The sequence below is a fragment of the Babylonia areolata genome, chromosome 18 (genome assembly GCF_041734735.1).
Source record: "Babylonia areolata isolate BAREFJ2019XMU chromosome 18, ASM4173473v1, whole genome shotgun sequence".
NCBI classification, from domain to species: Eukaryota; Metazoa; Mollusca; class Gastropoda; order Neogastropoda; family Buccinidae; genus Babylonia; species Babylonia areolata.
The window spans coordinates 29590023-29615747 of NC_134893.1; the positions used below are offsets into that span (position 1 = coordinate 29590023).

At 39.9% G+C, this 25725-nt stretch overlaps 1 protein-coding gene across 7 annotated transcripts; it reads left to right on the forward strand.

The window, feature by feature from the left end:
- The first annotated feature begins 670 nt into the window (after positions 1-670).
- On the forward strand, positions 671-16712 carry LOC143292634 (uncharacterized). Of its 7 annotated transcripts, none has more exons than XM_076603107.1 (8): positions 671-758; positions 5960-6199; positions 6912-7036; positions 8260-8651; positions 9398-9603; positions 10896-11031; positions 12331-12633; positions 13195-16712. In XM_076603107.1, exons 2-8 carry the CDS (start codon positions 6003-6005, stop codon positions 13744-13746), a joined length of 1911 nt encoding a protein of 636 aa, XP_076459222.1. In that variant the 5' UTR covers positions 671-758; positions 5960-6002; the 3' UTR covers positions 13747-16712. The 7 variants fall into 7 exon arrangements, with proteins under 7 accessions (XP_076459222.1, XP_076459217.1, XP_076459218.1 ...); XM_076603102.1 differs by lacking the exon at positions 671-758 and adding an exon at positions 1173-1245; XM_076603103.1 differs by lacking the exon at positions 671-758 and adding an exon at positions 1715-1813.
- Positions 16713-25725: the final 9013 nt, after the last annotated feature.

Here is a 25725-nt window from a genome sequence, read left to right on the forward strand (position 1 = left end):
GTTTCTTAGGGAGGGGGTTGTTTTTGTTTTCTTGTTGTTGTTGTTGTTGTTTCCTTCGTCATCGATCTGGTAGCGAGCTTCCTCGTCTCGAGATCATAGGCCAACGATTTGGACATCTGCACTGGTACTTGTCTTTCAAGTCTGTTTTCCCCAATTTGAAACAGTCAGTCCAGCCGTAAACGGTCCTCCTGACACACATTTGTCTCCACACATAACTATCGAATCGGCATAAATTTCGATTGAACCTTCTCCGAATTTTAGCCTTGAGAAAACAGCTGGTAAAAAGTAGTATGCTGATTGATGCTTGAATCCATGTTTCGGACGCATCCTGAGGTTTCCTGAAAAGTCAGCTCCCAGACCGCCAGGCAAATGGCATACAAGTCTTTTGTCCACCCATTACTTGTATTTTCAGCATCAGTCTGGGATCCACATCAACAACAGGACATTGACCGTCTGGAATCAATACAACAACGTGCAACAAGATTCGCACTGAGGCGCTACAGAAACACGTCAAGCGTCTCCGACATGATTAACGAACTCAAGTGGCCCACTCTCCAACAGCGACGTCAAACAGCAAGACTGGCCGTCGCAGCATGACAAGGTAACCATGCCCTCCCTGAAGCAGAAACTCATCCCACCACTGCTGCGACAACGACGCACCCACCCGGAACAGCTGTCCCAGATCTTCTGTAGAACACAGTATAGACAGGCGGGATTCCTCCCAAGAACGGGACAGCTGTGGACCACTGGCACTTTTGGTGTTTTTTTTGTTTTTGTTTTCTTTTTTGTCACAACAGATTTCTCTGTGTGAAAGTGGAGAACTCCCCAGGGAGAGAGCGTCGCTACAATGAAAGCGCCACCCATTTTTTCGTTGTTTTTTTTTTTCCCCTGCGTGCAGTTTTATTTGTTTTTCCTATCGAAGTGGATTTTTCAACAGAATTTTGCCAGGAACAACCCTTTTGTTGCCATGGGTTCTCAAGTTTTACGTGCGCTAAGTGCATGCCACACACGGGACCTCGGTTTATCGTCTCATCCGAATGACTAGCGTCCAGACCACCACTCAAAGTCTAGTGGAGGGGGAGAAAATATCGGCAGCTGAGCCGTGATTCGAACCAACTGAATGTCCCCAGACACTGAGTAGTTTCAGTTTCAGTAGTAGTGTGAGGAAGAAGACAGCGTTGGATTTGGGCTGATTGGGGACGTGTGATGGGGGTGAAGAGTTGACTTTGTATGGGCAAGCAGGAGGTTTGATCATCTTTGTTTATTTACAAGTTCCTTGGGGGTAAAGGTAACACATGTTGCAAGAACAACAAGGATGAGCAGAGGCTGGTGCCTTGGAATAGGCCGGGAGGAGCAGTGGGTTTCTTCTGATGCGAAGACATACTATTACGTGCTGGAATCTAAGATAAACTTGTCTCTAAGATAGAGTCAGAAGCGAGTAGGAGGTTTCTTGGGGGGGGGGGGGGGGGGGGGGGGGGTGTGCACACACTGAGTCTGTCACTTTTCCTCTGGTTATTTAACAGGTGATGATGTTACTAGTACAACTACAAGTTCAGTCACGAAGTTCAATCGCATTCACAGAAACAATCTAGGTGTGAAGGACTAAGAGACTAAAGGGTTAAGAAACTAATGTTTGTACTAGGGAGGTTTCTTAGAGACACACAGTCACTTGACTTTTCAACTGCTTGACGGGTGTAGGAGAAGTTCAGTCCTGAGGTTTACAATGTAAACAAGGTATGATGAAGGCCAAGATGGCGGCAGGTGTTCACGGGGGAGTATCGGGCTGACCCCGTTCACAAGGTGGTATTTTGGGGTTGGTACGCGACACTAACCTTGGTGGAGTCAAAACATGATGGAATTTGCACAGACTGACTGAGCACTTACTACGATAATGAATCATTTGATATTATTGTAGAATTTTTTTTAGACTGAAAGCACAATATCACAAAAACAGGTAATTTTCACAGGGCTCCGGATGGAGTCAAAGTGTCATTCATTTTACAAATCTACGTTTTGTCTCAGTTTCATTGATCAGTTGTTTATCATTTGTTCTGTTGTGACTTGCACAATGTCGGAAATCAGTTATCGTTTGTCTGAAACATTTGCTCCATTTCCTGATATTAACCTTTGCTTCAAGACCATTGAGGCTTCTCACGGGTCAGTATCTGATCTCATTCATCGTTACATACCCTCACGCCAATTCCACTCTTCTTCTGACATCCGGTATGCTTGGGACCCGCCCACCCCCCTGCTCGAACCAAAACGTACGGCCAACGCATACCAAGCCCTCTTTCTTTGGAATCAACTTTCCCAGCCTCCCCGTCACTCATCTTCGCTGCAATCTGTCAAATCCACAATGAAGACCCACATTTTTCCCCTCCTGAATAATTCTCAATAGCTCATCCCTTTCCAGTATAAACTAAAATGACTGTTAGTGAGTGAGTGAGTTTTGATAGTTTCCGAATTTTTTGCTTGTATTTTTGTTCATGTACGATTGTGTGTTATGACCTGTGTCTGTTCGTGCGCGTGTGTATTGTGGGTGTGTGTGGGGTGAATGATATTTGATAATGTTTGGAATCTTGTATTCAGTTTCTTCTTTTTGATATTTACATATGTGTTCTATTTGTAAATACCCAGGGCTTATTTTCAAGATTAGGCGTAAATGCTAACAATAACCAGGATTTGCAGTATTTTAACGAAAGTCGCTGTCTGTAGCAACTGAAACTGAAACTGTAGTCATTCACCGTTACTGCGAATATATGAAGCATTGCCACTTCCGCCAAATGACTGTTTCCGCCTTGTTCACAGGGAAAGTGTGTTCAAACGGTTGAAACCTTCACAAGATTTTTCAGACAATTCAGGAGCAGGGTAAGTAAGGATTAAGTCGAGTTTCTTGTAATTCAGGGTTTCTGTAATCGTGAATGTAATGTGGGAGTTGTTTGACTGTACAGAGGTCCCCTTCAGGCTTCATTCAAAAACAAAGTAAAAGCGCTGTTGCGCGTGCGTTTCTGCCGAAACCGTTTTCACAGTGGTTTCTTAGCAGTTCTTCTTCCAGAGAAGCGACCGCAGTCAACCAGTTGATTATTCTGTCACTTTGGAGGAGGTCTGAAGCGCAACAACAACAACAACAAAAAACCCCAATCCAAAACAAACGAAAAAAAACAACAAACAACCCCAAACAAAAAAACCCCATCAAACCTATATAGTGAGTCTGGAAGCCCTTGACACGAAGGTGTCGATGGTTGTGGCCTCCATGACACTCTGGGGCAGGCTGTTCCAGTCTCGGATTGTTCTTGGTAGGAAGGACTGTTGCTGATATTGTGTGGGGCATCTTGTTTGGGTGTATTGATGGTTGTGGCCTCTCTCTGTCGGGCTACGGCAGGCGCCATCTTTTGTTTCATGTTGTTCATGCATAACATTTCATGCCGAATTTTGTACAGTATATTGAGGAGGGCAGTTCAATGTCTGTCCTGGAGCGAGAGCTATCATAGTTCATCAGTCATGTCTGCTATGCTGGAGTTGTTACAATAGTGCCTCAAGATGAAGCATGCTGCTCTGGGCTGGATAGCCTCCATTAGTCCATATTATCAATACTCTCCTGTGTGTGTGTGTGTTGGGGGGGGGGGGGGGGGGTCCCAAACTGTTGCAGCATATTCCATGATGGGTTGTACAAGGGTCTTGTATGCTGTCTCTTGGATTCCCTGGGAGCAGATTTTTAGATTTCGCCTCAAGAAGCTGAGGGTCTCATTGACTTTTGAGCAGACATTGTTGATCTGTTCATTCCAATTGAGATCTTTGGTAAACGTCAGTCCAAGATATTTAACGCTGCTGACAGTTTCTAGTGTGTGTCCATGTAGCTGGAACTGGGGTTGAGGTAAGCCTTTTCTGATACGGTTACTGGTAGTGCGGTGCATTTCCCTGGATGAAAGGCCATGTCCCATCTCTTCTCACACACAGCAGGCTGGTCGAGATTCCGTTGTAGATAGGCTTGGTCGTCCGGTGATGCGATCACATCATACACAGCTGAGAACATGGGGCCGGTATCACGACATGTTCGTCTTCATAACTTTATTCTCAGACTGTCAAAGTAGTCTTTCACCCACATCCCATGTAGCTATAATGTATAAATCAGTCCGTAGATCAGTTACTTAAATTTCACGAAACACGTATGAAATAGGATTTTTTTTTCTGCAACATGCGGTACTGCTTTGTGAGTATGGTGTCTTGTTTGTTTCTTACACGTGGGTGTGGGTGGGTGGGTGAGTGTGGACATGTGCTGTCCATGTGGTTACAATTGTACACAGTTGTATGGTAATGGTTGGTGTGGGGTCAGGGGGGTGGGGGGGGGGGCATCACTAAAGTAATGAACACATTTATATTATACAAAGTCCCTCTGTGCAGCTATCAGTATCATGAAACAAAATATTCATTGCTGTAGTATGGTGGGTTTTTTTCCCCCCTGTTCTGAACTGCAAAGACATTCATGAAATCGGCCCATGGTCTTACTCTTAGTGAAAACATGTTCATAGCAACAAAAATATTGCGTTTGATGACAGCCATGTAAAGCTGTTTTGTTTGTATTTATGTGTTTTGTAACTTTAGTGGGTGGTCCTCCCCTTCACCCCCCCCCCCACCCTAAAAGTATAAAATATTAAAATCCTGTGTTCATAGCTACATTGACATTTGTGTATATTTGTTTTTGTTTCTTTTCCTCTTTTTTCATTTTGTTGTTTCCTCTTCTTCTTTTCTTTCTTTATATTTGTATCCCTTGTTTTGATATTGAATTGAAGCCAGCTGAAAAGGAAAAGTCAACAGCTGAAGACAATTTGACAATTTTGAGACATTAAACCAGTCCCCCCCCCCCCCCCCCCCCCCCCCCCCGAAAAAAAAAAAGCCTAGAAAAAACAATAGGCTTTTAAAGATTTTTTTTGTTTGTTCTGGAGCTGCTTTTCTTATTGCTAATTTATTTTATTGTCAAGTTCCCGGTTATTTTATCACGAACGAGTTCACATGTTAATGATATTTTTTCTCAAAAGAAAGGTGTGGGTGGAAAAGGCAGCCTTAATTACAGAGAATAAAAAGAACTAATTAATAAATTTTTGTCTCTATGGAGGATTTTATACCACTTGTGTCAGTGTATATATATGTGTATGTGTGTGTGCAGCTTTATGTGTGTGTTAGTAGTACTAATAGTATGTGTGTACGCACATGCATGTCATTGTGTGTGTGTGTGGTGCCTTTTGTTTCCATTTTTTTGTCTGTTTAAAACAGACATTATTATTATTATCATTATTATTATTATTAGCATTTGCGCCTAATTGTGGTTAAGTTGATAAAAGGTGTTCATTGCATTATTTACCAATTTAGTTGCGCTGGTAGAAAAATTTACATATGGAACAAAATTTGTAAAATTCAGGAAAACCTTGTTTTTTTGTACTGTGTAGTTTTATGTGCCAATATGAATATGCAGCTTAATTCATTAATTGTTATTTAATGTTTGATATTATTTTTGTTATTTTAATTTTGTCAGTTATTTGTTTTCTTAGAGAGCAGGTAACAATATATTCATTTGTTAAACACAGCCAGTCACCTGAGGTGGCATGCATATTCCCATTAAACTTAGAAAACAAAATTTTAAGTATCACACTTATTAATTTTGAAATTAATTGATTGAATTTGATTTTGAATGTATAATTATCATCTAAATACATGGCAGTGATATAGCTGCTTAAACATAAAAAAAAAAAAAAAAATCAGTCAGTGCATGTACAATAATACAGCTTTCAGAAAATATTATACAATGTTATCACACTAAAAGTGAAATATATGTGGTTAAAAAAGGAATAGATATATATTAATTTTCATTTCTGTGTATTCTTTGCTTTTTAATTAAAATCAGCTATCTCAGGTTGCCCTGGAGTGCGACATTACTGATCTTGGGATGTTTAAACTGTTGCAGGTCCACAAGCATTTACATTCAAGCTGAAATCAAGCAGTAAAAAATGAAGGTCGCAGTTGAAGGATGCTGTCACGGAGAACTGGACAAGATCTATGAAACCTTGCAATATCTAGAAAATGTTAACAATATTAAAGTGGACCTCCTGCTCATCTGTGGGGACTTCCAGGCCGTACGCAACAGAGATGACTTCAAAGCCATGGCAGTGCCACCAAAATACCAAAAACTCAACTCATTCTACAAGTGGGTTTCTCTTTCTAGATGCTCATTTCCTTATATATTCTTCTGGGGAAAAAAGTATTTATTGATATATATAGTTTAATTTGTTTGAAACTGACACTTTTTCAGTTTTTGCATGGTACAAATTACTGTGGAGATGAATTCAAAAGTGTTTAGCAATAATTGGGTTTTCAGTTTTCTTTTCAAAGTTACAATCATTAGGAATGCACGCAGGAACACACTAGAGCAATAATACACCCAGACAACAGTATACAGTCACCATTCCTAGATCCATGCTGCAAGGCAATTGTGCCAGACAGTAGGTAAAACATGAACGGAAGCTATCAATCACAGTGTGTGTGAGTGAAGACTGTTTAATAGTTTGAGAGAAAAACAGAAAAGGAAAAAAGTGGGAAAAAAGAGGAGGAGGGAGCCCCCCCCCACCCCCCACCCCCCCTCACCTTCATCCTCCCTATGCCCCCCTCCCCCCCCTGACCCCCCTCCTCCCCCAAAACCCCCCCAAAACAATTAAAAACAAACAAAAACACAGAAGAACAAAACAAAGCAAAAAACAAACAAACAAAAAAACAACTCTGTTAAATCACACAATGCTTAACTATCAGATCAGTTTTTCTGTTACTGATATGAAAATAGCTGACGTCAAGTGATAACTGAATTTGATTATTTTGTTATTTATGTATATTGTGTTAATTAGTTAATTCTTTTATTGAAACAGGTATTACGCTGGGGAAAAAGTTGCACCTGTACTAACCATTTTCATTGGAGGGAATCATGAAGCTTCGAATTATATGCAAGAGCTTCCTTATGGTGGATGGGTAGCCAAGAATATTTATTATATGGGTAAGCCAACTTGCTTTTATTTACTATTATCATTGTTCATTGTTGTTAAATGATTATTTCTGCTTCACTAATGACAACCTGATTCGGATCAAGAACCTGAGGAGTTGATGTGATGTGTGCATTTGATGATTAGATTTAGAGATGTAAGAAACTTAGAAAGTCATGTTTGTAAATTGACAGTGATAGTGACTATCAAAAAGTATGATGTACTTGTATACAAGCACCCATGTACTATGAACAGATACACTGATTGGTGATACTTCCACACACCTCATCACACATTCTGGTCTGAGCATTCACGCACACACACTCACACAGTGACAGACGCATACTGAGTGACTGACACTGACACTCGTCTTATAGTCTTTGTTACTACTCACTAGGGCCAGGATTTTATCTTTCCAGTCACTATAGTCACTTATTTTTAGTGTGTATTGGAATCAGAACGGTGAATGTATGAAGGTAGTTTTTAACATATACTTTTTTAGTACTGCTTTTGTGAAAATTTCAGAATTGTGTTGTTTTTTTCCAGAGAATTTGATTTTTGCCACTATTATTATTCAGCTCAATAGTGAAGTGCGTGAAAGGCAAGAGAAGTAGATGGGATGCGCCATGCAAAACATAATAATGTACTGAGTTACACTAACCATATTTTATGTCTGTGTTTGTGGTTCTAAACTAACACCTCCCTGCCCCTTCCATCTTTCCTGAAGTTTATCTGTTTGAGAACATGATGTCGATATTATTTTACTCCAGAGGTTAGCAAAGATCCTTTTTTTCTTGTCTTGTTTTCATGTTTTGTTCACATTGTTGTTCTGGTCTATCATTTTGAAACAGAAGTTAAGTTTTGCATGAAAGAAAATCAATCCCCAGAACCTGCATGGTGGTTTACAGGCATTCTAAGCATTTTTTGTTGTTGAATTGTAGATTTTAGGTTGTTATATTGAATTGTAGAGTTTTGGTTTGCTGACAATTGTTTTGTTTGAGATTAGTATAATATTCATTTACATGTCACCTTTTAGCTTTAGATGCACAAGTAACATCCAGTTGTGTATTAAAGATGTTTTTTAAACATGAAGTATTCAAGCCATTGACATACTGCTATAGAAAGAACAGATCAATGTTTTTTACAATTACAATGACTCATTCATGGTTCAGGCACATCCGCTGTGACCATGAAACATTACCCATTGAATCTGAATTTTGATTTATATGTGATGCAGGTTATGCAAACGTTGTTCAAGTAGGTGGTCTGCGAATTGGAGGTTTATCTGGCATCTACAAAAGGCACGATTACTTTAAAGGGCACTTCGAATACCCGCCCTATACTGAAGACACGAAACGCTCAGTGTACCACATACGTAACATTGAGGTGTACCGCTTAAAGCAGCTATCCCGCCCGTTGGACATCTTCATGTCTCATGACTGGCCAACGGATATTGCCAGGTACGGCAACATGAGCCATCTCTTCAGTAAAAAGCCCTTTCTGAAGCAGGAGGTTATGGATGGGTCACTGGGCAGCCCACCTGCTGCTGAGCTCTTGCACAAGTTGCAGCCAGACTACTGGTTTGCTGCCCACCTTCATGTCAAGTACACTGCCCAAGTTCAACACACTGTAAGTGTTTTTCAGTTGGCACGTATATTTTCTTTAATATTGAGATAATATTTGGTGTGTTGATATTGATAGATGACATCTGTTTGGTATTATTTGTTTGAAAGAAATTGGATCCTTTTCTCAGTATGCTGTTCTCTCATTGTTAAGATCTGTTTTGGTATTTCTTTTATTCAGTGTTTGCTTATATTTATTGAGCTGTTTTAGAACAAACTGTGACATAGAAGTCATGTAAAAATTGTTGAGTTTTGATTAGCGTTATGTAACAGAGTCTGTTTTATTAATAATGTGTTTAAGTGTATCACTTAAAATATTGATCAATTTTATATTATACAAAGTAATCACTGAACTAGATAAGTGATATTTGATCAGTCAGAAGTAATTGGTCATGCCAGTCTGTCAGTGCATCGGTTCTATTGATGAAATCACAGTCACTTTGAGACATTTCACATTCTTACCAGAATGGTATTTGATTGGCCATTGACTTTAAATGAGAAAATACATTAGAAGTTAGTGTTCAGTTACATAAGGAATAAGTATAGCATGATAGTACTAAATCCTGAGACTCAGATGGTTACATGTATCATGTTTATTGAACGAGCTGAGTCTTATGTGCTCTAAAACAAACTTGTACGATTGTGACTTGTGTTAACAGATTTAGTTTGTTTCATTTGATTCCGATGTATTCATTGGGTAGGGGAAAAAAACCATGCCAATTATTTTCACCTGTGTTGTGTGTTACTGCACAGCGGGAAAAGTGCACAAAGTTTCTGTCACTGGACAAGTGCCTGCCCCGACGCCAGTTCCTGCAGGTGCTGGACTTCCCAGACAAGGAGAAGGGCCCGGTCAGCATCAGCCTGGACCCGGAGTGGCTGTGTTTACTCCAGAACACCAACCACCTCATGCACCTGGGCAGGTCCACCCGTTTCATGCCTGGGCCGCAGTCCACTGAAAGGTGACATCATGTGGGCTGAACTGTCTGCCATTGTTTGTGACTGACTGTCTGCATCTTTCTGTGTGTGGGACTTGGGTGTACTATAAATGATTTGCTGTATTTCTGTGGCAGTTTATGTCATTTGTGTAGTAACAGCTTGACTAGCGTGTGTGTATGTAATATTTGTATGTGTTTGTGACGGTATGGGTATGTGTCTGTGTTTGTCAGTGATTGAAAGTGTATGCATTTGATGTGGGAATGTGTGTGAGATGATTTGTGCCAGTAAGTAGATATGTGCGTGTGTGTGTGCGTGCGCGCGTGCGTGTGTGCGTGTGTGCACTATTGACATGCGAGAGCTCTTAAGACAGCACATTTGTTCTTGGATTAATGATTATTTCGTGAAAAAGATGTGACAGTTCTGTTACTTTACAAAGTAGAAAGTGGCTTTTCTGTTTTTAATATTTCATAAATAGATGTTCACAAATAGTCCTGTACACTAGCAGATTATCCCCCCTCTCCAACCCAAATACTGGATAATAATTCTTTGGTAAACAGGTAATATTTCTTGAAGCAGTTATTTGATTTTATTTTGGTTTCAAAATTTTTTATTTTAGTTCTCAGCAGACACAAGCATGACCATACATGTATGCTTATGCAGTCAGATTAAGACAATCAAGCATGCAAGCACGCAGATGTGTGCACACATAACCACATAATTATAACGCACACTACACACGCATCATGCATGCACGGACGCTTGCACAAGAGGAAAAGGAAATTTTGGCATGATGAAAGAAAAAGGATGCATTAGTTTTTTTGACAAGCAGTAGAGGATTTAGCTCCCAACCTCTCCTTGATCTGTTTTGTAGAATGTTAGAAGAATCACTAAAGGCCTGCTAACATTTCTGAAAGTTATTTTGGGCCAGATAGAGGATTGTTGATGTTTCCAGGTCGTCCAGCACAGTTGTATGTCTTTGTTCGTTGTTATCCATCTGCTCTTGTCTCCTCCATTGAACTTTGAAGGCACAAATGTCTTGAATCACAATTTGATTCTCTCTTTTTAAGAATACATTTTAATTAATCCATAACCGAAGAGACCTAAAGTGGTAAACCATCTGACAGAGAAGTCTAACATCTATTTTTAAAGATAAGACCTGAGTGCAGGGTGTAATTTTGTCCCTTTTTTTTGTTAATTCTGTCTTTTTTTTTGTTTTTTGAATGCTTTGATTTCTTGTGATTTTTCATGGAGTGGATCAGTCTTCGTTTGCAAGTAGAATGTAACTCTTAGTGGAGGCTCTTGCTTTGGTGTGCAGGAATAACTTTGAGGTGACAGATGAAGAAATGGCACGGGTGAAAGAGCTGTTTGGTGGAAATTTGAAGCTGCCTGAGAATTTCATTCCTACTGCTCCTACACTGGCAGAACGAAACAACAAGCCAGCTGCACCTCCAGTTAGTTTCCTCTGTGGTTTCTTTCTTTCTTCACCTACTTGCCTGTGGTCTGATATTTGTTTGTCTTTTGTATTGGAGGGAGCCAGTAAATGTAATCATCACTCAATAAAGCTGAAGAGGGTTGACTAAATTGGAATTGCAGACACAAGAAACATTCATGGAAGGTTTGTCCTTGTGCATATTAATTGTCTATTAATTGTTTATGAACACTGCATGAAATTGCTTGTTGTTTCGATGATTATGTGGAGGATGATAGTTGCTTTTATGATTAAGATTATGAAAAGCTTCTAGTCACAAATGTGAATGTGAACAGACACTCAGTGCATGTAAGTAACCCAATCAAAATGATATGGCTCCTGAGCCAAAATTTGCAAATAATTGGTATTAAACCCTTTGAGCCCTGACCACCGCTTTACCGGTGGCAGAGAAAAATGACATAATGCCCAGCCACCGGTTGAGCGGTGCGTAAACACTTGAAGCGTGCAGAGTCTCAACCTGGCCCGTCAGGGAAGAAATCAGGGACAAAACATGCGAGAAAACAACTGTACACAATGCAGCTAGTAATTGATATGCTTGATGATTTATCGGAAGTAGAGTATGACAATGTTATGATTACTCTGATAGTGAGGTGGAATTTGAATCGGATGATTTTGCTTCAAATAGTGATGTTGAAAATTAATCTGAGCATGCAGAATCAGTTGATCAAAGGAGGTGTGTCAGGTTGAGACTCTGCACGCTTCATGGTAGAAATCGATCTTTTTTATCCAAAGCACATGCACGAAACACAGTGAAAAGGCGCGGCAATGTTGGCACTATGTTCGCTGACATCAGAATATTACGGTTTTTCTGATTGGCTCTTCAATATAAGTCAACCAATAGCAAAACACGACACACGTGTTTACGCACCGCTCAACCGGTGGCCAGGCATTATGCCACCCCTCCCCACCACCGGTAAAGCGGTGGTCAGGGCTCAAAAGGTTAAGGGGTGTAAACAAAAATAAATAAGATATTATATCTCATGTTACAAAGGAAAGAAAAGTCAAGACTGGATAGATTATTATGTTTTTTAGGTGATGGTGAACCCACAGACAGCCTTGAACAAGGCCTTATACCTTACTGTTATACATAGAGTTCACACAAAGGAAAGAAAAGCTGAGGCTGAATGGATAATTATGTGTTCAGGTGATGGTGAACCTGCAGACAGCTTTGAACAAGGCATTATGCCTTACTGTTATGCATACAGTTCACACATTACAAAGGAAAGAAAAGTGGAGACTGAATGGATGATTATGTGTTCAGGTGATGGTGAACCCGCAGACAGCCTTGCTGTGCACGATGCTGGATTTGACGGACCCCAACGCTGTGCACCTGGGCATCAGCAACCACCAGTCCCTGGCCCCGCACCTGGACCCTGAACACCTGGAGACCCTGGAAGGGGACAGCGAGGGCAGCGAGGATGACGTGCCCACTGACATCAGCAGCAGCGCCAACACCTCCTATGCCAACAGCAGTCTGGACATGTCAGACTCCTTTTCCAGTCCTCTCCGTGCCAAGCTTTCATCCGGACTGCTGGCTGGGGCTGCTATATCCCCCACTGCCCAGGTGTGTTAGAAATTGCTTTGTCAGTCGAGTGTGTGTGTGTGTGTGTTTGTGTGCTTTTGTTTTTGAAGGAGGGTATGTGAAAGCAAACATTTCATCATAAGAAAATCAGCCAAGCAGCTAAATAAGTGAGCAGCCCATCTGGTGGGAGCAGATGAAACCTGACTGACCTGCTGACAGATAGTTTTGTAACTTTCCTGTGTCGGGTAATAAACCAGAAATTAAAACACAAAAATTACAGTTTGGTTAAGGCAAACTTTTATGAAGAACAGAGTGAAATGGTGTATTTCAACCAGGGTTTGTATAAATGAAGACTTTTTTTCATTGTCCTGTCAAAATTCATGATTGCACTTGTATTGTGACTTGTTTGAAAATAAAATACTGTAGAACAAAAGGGTGGGGCCTAGAATATGATTGTTCATGAAAAAGCAATGAGAGATTATTATTCAGTATTGTTGAACTTTCCTGTTCATATTTTGAGATATAATTAGCATAGAATACTCTTGATTTATTGCAGAAACAAAACAAGCAAAGTTTGTGCAATAAAGAGAATCCCGTGTGCAGGTTGATGACGATGATGAAGAGTTCAAGGCCATCCTAGCTGCACAACAACGAACTAGCCAACAGATGAGAGCAGCTTCTGAATCCAACAACAAATCTTCAGAACAGAAGAATGGCTCTAGTTCAGATGACCAACCCAAAGTTGCCTCTTCTCCACAGGCAGAGAGCATAGAGGATGAACTGGCACCCATAATGGCAGCCAAACATCAAAACAAGGAAAAGCCAGCTTCCAGCTCGGAAAACACCCAGAAACTTGAAGATGACCTGGCCGCGTATGCAGACAAAAGCTCAAGTGACATTGACTCTTCTAGCCAGGATTCACAGGATGGCCTGGATCGGACAGGGTACCAGGAGGACAGTTCACAGGCCAGCACCACAGACTGCATGGAGGTGAGCGCCGGCAGTGACTCCCCCACAGAGGGCAAGGGGGCCTGCCCTCCAGGAAAACACCCCAGTCCAAACAACATCTCTGCCCAGTCGCCCTCCGTCAAAAAGCTGAAGCGAAGAAATGTGTCCATGTACTCCTCCAGTGGCACAGAAGAGGAGCCCTGTTAGGTCTCTTCTCTGTGTCTATTCTTACATTGTTACAGTGTGTGTGTGTGTGTGCATGGTGACAATGTGTGTGCATGGTGACAGTGTGTGAGTGTAGTCAAAGTGTGTGTTTACATGGTGAGACTGTATGTTGCGACAGTACATATTGATGGTGTGTGTGTACTCCTCAAGTGGCACAGAAGAGGAGCCCTGTTAGGTTTCTTCGCAGTGTTTGTACTGACATGATGTGTGTGTGTGTGTGTGTGTGTGTACTCCTCCTGTGCCATGTTGCCATGTGTGTGTTACTGCTTTTCTGTACTTATTTTGTGACAGTGCACTGGAGAACCAGTACTGTTGCTGATCTTGTTGGTTGTTGACTGGCTTAGTCCTCTGGACTTCTGCTACCAGGGGATACTGAGACCAGATGGATTTCAGCAATGATACTTGAGGGCTATAGACGAAAGCTGGCCTTTCTCGTAGAATGTTTAGAAGAAAAACACCCGTCTTTATTCTTTTGTTTGAGTGACTGTGAACCAGCATATTCATTTTTGTCTCCTGTAACAAATGGACAAGAAGACACATTATTTTAAGTAGTTGTGATTTCTCTTAGCAGTGCAAATTCTCTGACAGAAAATCAGGATGTGGGCCATTTCTAGTTTGCCAGAACAAATAATTGAATGGGGCCACCAAATTTTATTTTCATCACTCATCACTCAGTTAATGCATAATATTCATGAACTACCATTAAAATGAATAGATCTACTTGCTTAATGATGATGATGATGGTGATAATAATAATAGTGATGATAATAATAAAACTTAGTTATCCAGTTAAATTGCACTTTTCCATGCAAAACATGCTCAGTTGTGCTGTACAGTGTAAAATCCCATTGATTAAAACAACTTTTTCAACCAAATGAAAACACCCATAAACCTACACAGACATCCAGCCAAACACCAAAGTATGTCCAGACACACACAAATCTTTATACACAACATCACTTGCATTATACACACCATACATCATAAAACCCAAATTAATGCACAATTCACATATCACAATGGCTAATACTGACAGTAATACCACAATACTTAAAACAGTATTACAGTACTTTAAAACCAATGCCAGTATTTTAAACTGATCACATACATCACAATGCCAAATTAATAAACATATGAAATCAAGTGTATGGAGTTTTTGTCATGAGATTTTGAAGAAAGAAAAAGTATGTTAAAATCAGGAAAAGCTGAAAACCTCAATAAGATTTTTTCCTGCCATTGACATGCACATTGAAAGTGAAATGTTGATCAAGTTTGATAGTTGACTAAGATCCAGCACACAAATTTTGATAAAACAAAAACACTATTTCTGATGTCAAAGAAACTGATTCAAAACTGTTTTTTTTATGGATTTGAGGCATTAATTATATTGGTATTTAACATGAAATATACATGATTTTCATGCTTGGAAAAAAGCTCTCTTGAACCCTTCAGTTGTTCCCCTCAGAGGCCTACCCCACCCAGGAACATGGGCAAAATCATTTTCTGGATTGTGGCTACTTTGTCTCTTGCACCCCTGCATTCATTGGTCAGTCAGGTGGTCACCGACATGGGAAGACTACTTGACTATCTCACCTCCACTGTTATACTTAAAACTTTGTTTCTTATTAAGTTAGAGTAAATATTATGTCAAGCAAATCCAAACTATGTTCTTTTCAAGGAAAAAACAAGAAAGAGGATGATGGAAGAAAATGGTTCAGGTTTATCATGGATTTAGGGAGGCATACAGCACAGATTTATGTTTTTGATTTTTTTGTTGTTGTGAAAAATGTGAGCATCATAAACACATTACAGGTTCTCCTGTGTACAGTCACATTTTCTTGGTCACAGATGTCTGTTCCCTTTCTGTTATTGTTTATTTCTTGGGTTTTTTTTGTCTGTTCCCATTCAGCTGCTGTTCATTTCTTGTCTCTTTTGTCTGTTCCTATTCGACTATTGTTCATTTCTTGGTCCCTGATGTCTGTTCCCTTTCTTGTTGTTGTTCATAGATGGCAAAGAGCATGAGAGCAGCTGGTACTGATTAATTTTACAGGCAGCGAATTTAATGTGGTAGCTGAAATGCTGTTGCATGGAAATATCTTCATGAAAATGATCAAGGTATATTTAAGTATGTATGTGTATGTGTGTGTGTGTATGTGTGAAAAGAGAGAGAGATTGAGAGAGAATGTATTCATGAATACACAGAATTTTTATGAGTTTTTTAAACTCTGTTGAGGCATGTTGATGAATCTGAAATTTTGCAGAGGTTATTCTGTTTGGTTTTGCTGTTCATGACTGTGTTTGCTTTGTGAAGGAAAAAGTTGGGGATATTTTACATCAGCAGCCTTCTTCTCATTTCCTTATTCCATTCATTCTTTCTTCATTTTTTCATTCATGTTCTCTTGGTCTCTCTGTCTTGCTTGCTTGCTTTTGTCTCCTCAGTGGAACTGTAAAGATCAGGCAGCATGGCTCAAAGTGCAGCATCAGTTCACATCAGTAAAGACATCTGTTTGGGTGGACATTTTGTGTCATGTGGAAGTATAATCAACATGAAGCCTCTGTACCTTCAAGGAGGTACTGCTGTGTTATGCAACCCTTGAACTTGAAGAAGATTATCACCATCATGAAAGTGTTTATGTGTTTTTTGACTCACTTGTGTAAACAAAGTATGTTATAATTTGTTGTTGTTTTTTTCCCCATTATTTGATGAAGACAAAATAAGTAAGAGCTGATACCATTTGTTGTGATAGCTGTTATGAAATGTGAAAGCATTGAGCTTTGTCTTGAAAAGGTAGAATGTTCATACTTTGCTCTGATGAAATGCCTCTGGGAGGCGGTGAATTGATTAGTGCGATACGTACTTGTGGAGCTGCATATTAATTTGTTGAGCATCCTACCTGACATGTTGTGGATTGTAATTAATGTAAATAAATATTTTTCTTATACGAAAACTACTGGTTGGGGAATACCCTTGTGTCTGTGAGTTGTTTTTGAGTGACTTACAATTCCTCTTTGAAAAGAGAAGAATCTGTGTTTACTGCACTTCATCCATGCATTAAACAAACCTGTTAATAGTCATGATGGAATTTTATAATGGCTGATAAGGATAAACCATGCACGTTATTGACTGAAAGAGAGGATTCCAGTATTCAGTGTTTTTCACACAAAATCAATTGGTCAGGAAAAATGAACACCAGCCCCACAGGGACACCTACCAAATTGAAAATTAAATTTGTACTGCGTTCTTTGGTATGTGAAATGGTGTGTGTGTGTGTGTGTGAGAGAGAGAGAGAAGAGGTATGTAAATAAATGTAATGTAGAGGCTGTGCTCATGTTCGCTGTGTCATGAACACAGAACATACAACATAGTCACGACATAACTTTATTTTGCAACCCCGAAACACTGATTTTGTGATGATTGTTGTGGATAGTAAATGTTCACATTATAGTCCAAATAATAAAAAGGAAAAAGAAGAAACAGAACCATTGCAGTACAGCTGAAATATGCTAGATCTACAGTGTCACTGTCACGTGTGTTGGTCTCAAAGTAAAATACTATTGTTTTAGGCAAGCACTTGCCTCTGGTTTGTGGAAATCAAAATCTTCAGAGTAATAATATGTCTCTGAAATTTCCTAAAGTACTATGTCAGCGTAACATACAGGGCTCTTTAATTCCCTTTGTGTGTAACACACACAAGAAGAGGATTTAAAAAATCCATTTTAAATATGATATCCATGTTAATATGTGTAACTCGGTTACAAATACAAAAACACGAACACACACACAGTCACACTTGTCTACACTTTGGTTCAGACCGCATTGCATATCTTCCCGTGCCACACACACATGACATGCTTTCAAACACACACACACACACACACACACACATATATATGTACACACACGGTTTGCAAAAACTAATACATAGTTCACTTTAAAATTCGCAAATTAAAATAACAGGCCAGCAATATTAAATCACAAGGCAGCACTTCCATTGATTATTTGGAAGCAACACAGTAAAACTTTTATTCATGATAACTGAACAGACCCCTAACGCTCCTTCCCTCACCCCACTCCCAGCAGACGAACAACAGAAGCCACCCCCCATCACCCCTTTCTTCCCTTTGATCTTTTCTTTCTGAGTTTTAAACAGCAGCTGTGATGGTTTGCAGAAGAATAAGTGAAATCTGCAAAAGCCCTTTTTCTTTTTAGCATGACCAATTTAAAAAAAAAAAAAAATGTCAAGTAACTATCTGGCTGCCACATCGATGGGTCATTTAAAATGTATTTGAGTCAATGACTGACACGAAACCTGCAATTTACAAAGTAAGTATTTTTGTTTAGAAATACATGTTTCATATTAAGTGATAATGTGATCTTTTACAATGCATTTACATCAGGAGAAAGAACTTGAAGTCCAATTTAACAGTTTTTTTTTCTTTGACGGTGAGATGCATTGTCCTTGCAGTTCCCTGTTGCTGTGTATGGTATCCATACACACAGCTGAAGCACATTTTCATATTTTGTGTCTGACGATTTTGCCAAGAATGAGCTATTCTGACAACAATAAAAAAAAAAATTAAAAAAGAAAAAAAAGAAAAAGCAAGGAAAAACGCAGGGTCAGTGAATGGAAAAGGGGTGTGCATGTTCCATTTTCCGCAAAGTTTACAAAATGATATGGTTTGAATTGTGAAACAGAAAGGTGGTCTTGCAGATGCATAAGCACACCGTAATAGTATAGTTATTTAAAAAAAACCTCCAGCAGCAGAGTCTGAAATTTGTGTGTTATGTCAGATTACTGAAATGATCTTACCTGTGTGCAGTCATACTTATTCACACACATGTACACATAAACAGGAGCACAGAAACAACCACACACTCACACATGTATGCGCATAAATGTACTTTCGCACTAAGAACCATAATGAACGTTTCCTCGTGTACACAACACAACTGAACATATTTCCTCAAATGCATACATACACATATGATGAGACAGGCACACGAGCACATACATGCATGTACACATGTGTGTACGTAACGGGCATTCGCACATTAAACACATGCGCACACACAAACGCTATCACAAATGTATGCGTGAACACACATAGGAATAAAAGTGCGCACAAGCACATGTGTGCTCACACACGCGTTTGCACACACATATACCTTAATTGCAAACAGGCTCATATACAGATTGTGTGCAAGTGTAAACTTGAAGAGAAGAAATGATGCGAACTTCATTTGTTGTGTTAAAGTATCCTATGTGGTAACATAAAACAATTGTAATGCTGTTGAAACATCGAATGTCATAAAGGTGTGACTCCTGGGTTGAAGACAAGCTACTTGCAATGCAAGATTGGCATTGTATACTGAGGAATGATATCCTATTGGAGATTAGGGGTTTTTTTTTGTTTTTGTTTTTTTTAAGTATTGGAGATTAGTTGTTTTTTTTTGTTTTTTTTTTATAGATTGCATTATGTCTAAAGATGTCAGAGTATACTCTTGTTGGGTCGCCTCACATCGTGGACTATCTTAGAATCGTGGACTATCTTAGAATCGTGGACTATCTAAGTCTGTGCAGCAAATCCACTCCAGACACTTAAACGGGATGGAGGTCAGGGCGATGGTCCTTGAGGGTGGTGGGAGGGTTTCTTGGGGACGGGGGTGTTAGCAGAGGATTTCCACATGGAGGGGATGTGCTCGGAGTCCAGGGACTGCTGGATCTGAACACGGCAGTCAAGAAGTCGTGGCAGTGCTTCAGCACCACACCAGGCAGGCTCCTGTAGACTGCGGGGATGTTGCTGTGGCACAGGTCCAGGGTTACCTAACCTGTCATGCAGCTGACGTACTGCCAGCACTGCCAGCACTTAGAGCTTGATTATGCTTGTATTATAGCGCTATATAAAAAGAAATTATTATTATTATTATTACTGAGCCGGCTGTGGCTGAAATCATCCAGCACAAGATGGATAGACTTACGGCAATGGATTCCCCTTTCTGCATAGTCTGCCAAATGACACCTGCAGTGCACTTAGCGTCCGCCCGGGGATGGATGGACATCGCAGTCAGAAAGACCTGACGAAACACCCTGGGCAGGTAGAAGAATCTGAGAACCACTGTCAGCAGTTCAGTGTCGGGGTGGCAGTGCCGCTCCATGACGGTGATATTGCGGCAACAGCGGTCGTTAATAAACACGCAGATACTTCTACCCCTCACCTTTCCTGTTGCTTCCCATGTCCCTGTCCATTCACTCAAGTGTAATGCAGTGCAGGTGAGGATCCGTGTATGAACCACGTCTCACTGAAACACAGGAAGCTGGCCTCCCAGAACTCGTGAATTTGACCCGGGTAGCATCCAGTTCATCAGACTTGTTACACAGAGTCTGGGCATTGCCGAACATAACAGTCGGAAGGCAGGCTTCTGACGTCATCGCCCAGAAGAAAGAAGCGACTGATAATCTGAATTAAAAAATGTATCATAGATTAAAAGAATTCAGTTCGAGGCGTAAAAATAGAATATAAAAACATCAGATTCACATCAGTAGAATTTTCAAAAAGTTCTGAAGTTGTCGTCAGCGCGCGCAAAAGCCTTTATATGCGTTCTAAACATGCGCTCATAATTCGTTAAAAATTAGTAAAGCTGAGTGCGATTTCTTTTCCATTTGTACGTCGAACAAAATAATCTGTTCACTTACCACTGTAGTTGTTTCTTAAAACTATGTCATGTTTTCCACACAAACACATCAAATTACACTTTTTTTCCAGGGCTGTTGAACAATCATCCAGTTGAACAGACAATCCAGAGATTGTACAGTGTCAATTTTGAAAGTTTCAAGGATCTCAAAACAGCAACGCTTCCAGTTGGAACAAAAATTCTCTTTGACCAATTTTTGAATTATATTAGCACTTCTTGAAGTTTCATATAGTAAAACTAATGCTGCAGTATCGTATGTTTATTTAGTTTTGTTTACGTTTTTCTCGTGTACATGTTTGTGCTTAGTTGCCTCAGTATATTCGGTTTTGAAATGGTTTTGCGTCTTGTGAATTCCAATAGTAGTATAGTATAGTATTTTTCAGCTTAAAACTTAGGCCACAAGGCCTTTTGCTGATCTCATGATCAGAGCTAAGTTACCTTACTGCGGAGCTAATTCTAAACGATCTTTTAATCGTATCTAAGCTTCAGCCGAGTCTGTGACTGAGTGGTGGGTGGCAACGGGCACGACTTGGGTTGTTCGGAGCGGATAGCGAAGGTCACTGCAGAACATGTGGTCTTTGAAGACATGGTCAATCATATTTTGGAAGCTGTTGAGTGTTTTTGCGTTTACCACATTGTCGTCCAAGTTGTTCCAGGTGTCCACTGCTGTGATCGTGAAAAAGTTTTGTCGGAGACTCATGCTGCAGGACTGTTTCTAAAGTTTGTAACTGTGACCCCTGGTGGGTCTATTCGGATTTAGTACGAAAGGAGAGGCGCACTTGTACAGTCCATGGGTATACTTGTATATCTCAATTAAATCGCCTCTTATTCTTCTATAGCTCATGCTGGGGATACCAGTGATTTTCAGCCTCTTCTCATAGTCCACGTTGTGTAATCCAGGAATACACTTTGTAGCCCTACGTAGTACATTTTCAATTTGGTTCTTGTCTTTTTCAGAATATGGCCCCCAAACACAGTTCGCGAACTCAAGGTGCGGTCTTACTAATGCGATGAATAAGGATCTCATTGAGTCCTTGTCCATATGAACATATGATCTGCGTGTGAGGCCAAGTATTCTGTTGGCTTTGTCGACTTGCGTTTCCGTGTGTTTCGTGAATTTTAGTTGGCTGTCGATTTAGAAACAGTGCTTTTGATATGTTTTATTTCCTTGGTTATTCTGTGCGAATTTAGTTTACTTCGATTTTTTGTATGATCGTATTAGCTTCTAAGGTATTTGATGTTTTTTACTGATGAGACTCATTGATGATCAAGCGGTATGTTGGCCGAAAGAAATTCTATCAATTGTAGAAACCTTTGCGACACGAAAAAGATTTCCCGTTTAAAATGTCACTGATGTCACAGCATTCATCATACGTTCAGTGGGATGTGGCAGTTGACAGTTATGGCCCTTTTTCAAATTGATTTTACAAACATGAGAAAGACACACTCGTAATTGTTCAGAGTCTGTGCACACTTCCATTGTAATCATCGTCAAAGAAATTTCAGTGGGATGGTTCGAGTATATAAATGTAACAAAAACGTGACAGATATCAAGGTTAGCAAGGAATTTTTGTATACGCCATGTTCAGAAGACTCAGTATGGCAGATGGGTAGTCAGATGTCAGTTTGAAGTTCCTCTGGAGTTAGGTTGTGAAAATAAAACAGTCAAAAATCTATGCTTTTCAGCTTAATACATCTTGTGCATATTTTTTTTCTTTAACATTACTTCTTTCCCTTTTTTTGAGTAAATAGTTATAGCATGGACGTATCAATAAAGCAGTCAGCTAGACAAACTCTAGACTGTTTGCGGCTTTGATATACAGATATTTGCAGTGATGGTCAGAAAATACGAGCAATAATCCCAAAGACGTATCTGTGAACTGGATGATTCTTGATTGTGTGGTACCAGTGTTCCTATTTCAGCCCACAGCACACTCATCTCTGGTCGGAGCCCAATTTGCAAGGGCTCGAACCCGAAATCCCCAACTTGTTGTTCCGCGACGCTGAGTCACATCGCAAATGTGGATGGTACGCCTATTGTTTTTTTTCACGTTTATCTGATAACACAGCTTACAGAATGTTGTTTTTGATCTTCAGTTTCAGTTAGAATATGGTGTTGTTCGTAATCTCCTTATCACATCTGACACGGCCTTTGTTTATGGATTATTTATGGATAGTTTATGGATTGTTTATGACAGACATGATTTTCTGCATGCACGCTCACACACACACACACAGAGACACAGACACACATACACACACACACTCACACATACACACGCACACGTTCACACACACACACACACACACACACACACTGACACACACAGAGACAGACATAGACTCACACACACATACACTCACACAGACATCACACACACACACACACATGCAAGCACGCACACACACGCACGCACACACACACACTCACACACACATACACACACACACACACACACACACACACACACACACACACTTGCAATGTACCAGTGAAATATTTTTGGAAAACGTGCTCAAAACAATATGTGAAGTAAACAGACAACATTTATAATGTTCATGACGAATAACAATATTTGAAGTAAACAGACAACATTTACAATGTTTATGACGAATAACAATGTGTGAAGTAAACAGACAACATTTTCAATGTTCATGACGAATAACAATGTTTGAAGTAAACAGACAACATTTACAATGTTATAAACAATGGGTGAAGTAAACAGACAACATTTACAATGTTCATGACGAATAACAATTTGTGAAGTAAACAGACAACATTTACAGTGTTCAAGACGAATAACAATGGGTGAAGTAAACAGACAACATTTACAGTGTTCAAGACGTATAACAATGTGTGAAGTAAACAGACAACATTTAGCCTACAATGTTTATGACGAATAACAATGTGTGAAGTAAACAGACAACATTTACAATGTTCATGACGAATAACAATGTGTGAAGTAAACAGACAACATTTACAATGTTCATGACGAATAACAATGTGTGAAGTAAACAGACAACATTTACAACCTTTATGACGAATAACAATGTGTGAAGTAAACAGACAACATTTACAACCTTTATGACGAATAACAATGTGTGAAGTAAACAGACAACAGTAAACAGACAACATTTAGCCTACAATGTTTATGACGAATAACAATGTGTGAAGTAAACAGACAACATTTACAATGTTCATGACGAATAACAATGTGTGAAGTAAACAGACAACATTTACAATGTTTATGACGAATAACAATGTGTGAAGTAAACAGACAACATTTACAATGTTCATGACGAATAACAATGTGTGAAGTAAACAGACAACATTTACAGTGTTCAAGACGTATAACAATGTGTGAAGTAAACAAACAACATTTACAATGTTCATGACGAATAACAATTTGTGAAGTAAACAGACAACACTTAAATGTTCATGACGAATAAAAGATAAAACGTGCGACTGCAGGTGAAAACGAGTGGATAATACGCTAGTTTCCACAATGAACAAAGAAAAGGATCACAGCTAGGTGAGTTTCAAAGTTCGTTTCATCATTCCTACAATACACAAGTTCAGAGAACTGGCACATATACCTCCTAAATTCCTGCCTCAGTGGCAGACCGTCATTTATCTGGATCAAGAATCAGGACATGATCTTATGTTGCGGCCACAGGAAGCAATGAACCGTGTGACACCTGAAGGACATATGTGTATACACAGTCGTTCATTTTCTTGTCACAACAAACGGAACAACTGACTCATCAACAAAAACTAACGCAGTATAAAATGTATCTTAAACGTGAGAGGACATCCTTAGACAGTCACAGGAAATTCTCTGTTCTGTTTCCACTGTAAAAGTAGCATGTGTTTTACCATGCTGTGCGATGAAGAGGGTTGGTATAGAAATGAAGAATGTAAAGAAAAGTTGGTTTGACCAACAGTTTGAAGGCAAACCCGGACAACAACAACACAAAGGAAGGTTTTAGCACTGCAAAATACTTCAGAAACAAACTGAAGTCAGCACCATTCAGGACAAAGACGACGACTGTCTCACACAGGAAAAAGACATCACATTAGGGTGAACTGAGTACTGCTCTAAACTCAACAGGAAACAGAGCAAAGGAGATCGTAGATTCATCAAAGGAGGATGGCTTTCCAATACTTCGTGAAGATGTTAAACAGCAGTGAAGTCGCTGAAAAGTGGCAAGCCTGTAGTCAATAAGACAGTTAAGAAAACAAAACCATGTTGGTATGTCCACGTAACAAGATTCAGTGGCCTTGTAAAAACAATCCTCCAGAGAACTGTTCAGGGAGGAACAGGGGAAACATACACACACACACACGCACACACACACAAATGGACTGACACTGTAGCAGAACGGACATGGAAACCAACTACAGAAACCCAGGATTTGACACACAACTGATGAACAATTCTTCGGTGTGGCACACGGCGCTAGTGGCTCTTCACACAGCTAAGGGAGAAGACGAAAAAGAACCCAGCATCGTCAACAACAGGTCTAACAGCTCTCTCTCTCTCTCTATATATATATATATGATAGTCAGTCGTGTCCGACTATGACCATCAGAACAGCAGAGGAGGCAACTGCTGTTCCGACTATTTGGGCTAGAATTTGATTATAGTGGAGAGTGTCTTGCCCAAGTACATCCCCACTCTCTCGGCCAAGAGGGTTTTAGGACAGTCGGCGTTGGGATGGTTCCCAAAGGCCAACTAGCCCACAAGGCTGCAGCACCAAGAGCCAGTGCAATTTTGCCTCCTAGTTTGAGTGTCATAGCTCAAACACATCACAGAACTGACAGCTATATGAACAGTGTGTCTGCAGCTTGTGATTTCCCATGACCGCGTTATATCAGGTGAAAAACAAAATATATATAGCCTGGCACGAGTGTGTACTTTTGATTTTGATTGAAAACATAAACCATTTCCGTACATTTTAGTTCATTCATTATTTCCTGAAGGCAAAAATCTTTGGCTCTGAAATTACTTACATCGAGTGTCTGAAGAAAGCTTTGTTGGTCCTCCAGTTACGTTCAGTCTAACGGACATTGATGGAAATGTGATCATTGGCTCGGAGACTGTTGTTGTATGGGAGAACTGGATGGCCATTTCAGCTGGTACACACGTAAGTACATGCCATACACCTGACCTCGAACACTATCTCGAAAGATTTGAGTCACGTTTGAACGCAGAAAATCAAATAAAGGTCTGGTAATTTTCCCTTAAATTGCCTCGATGCAACAT

Bases quoted from the DNA above. Each gene is read 5' to 3' on its own strand.
- LOC143292634 (XM_076603107.1), top strand. From the start codon at position 6,003: ATGAAGGTCGCAGTTGAAGGATGCTGTCACGGAGAACTGGACAAGATC. The intron at 7,037-8,259 runs GTAAGCCAACTT...TATGTGATGCAG, and splicing joins CAAGAATATTTATTATATGG to GTTATGCAAACGTTGTTCAA. The intron at 12,634-13,194 runs GTGTGTTAGAAA...TCCCGTGTGCAG, and splicing joins CTATATCCCCCACTGCCCAG to GTTGATGACGATGATGAAGA.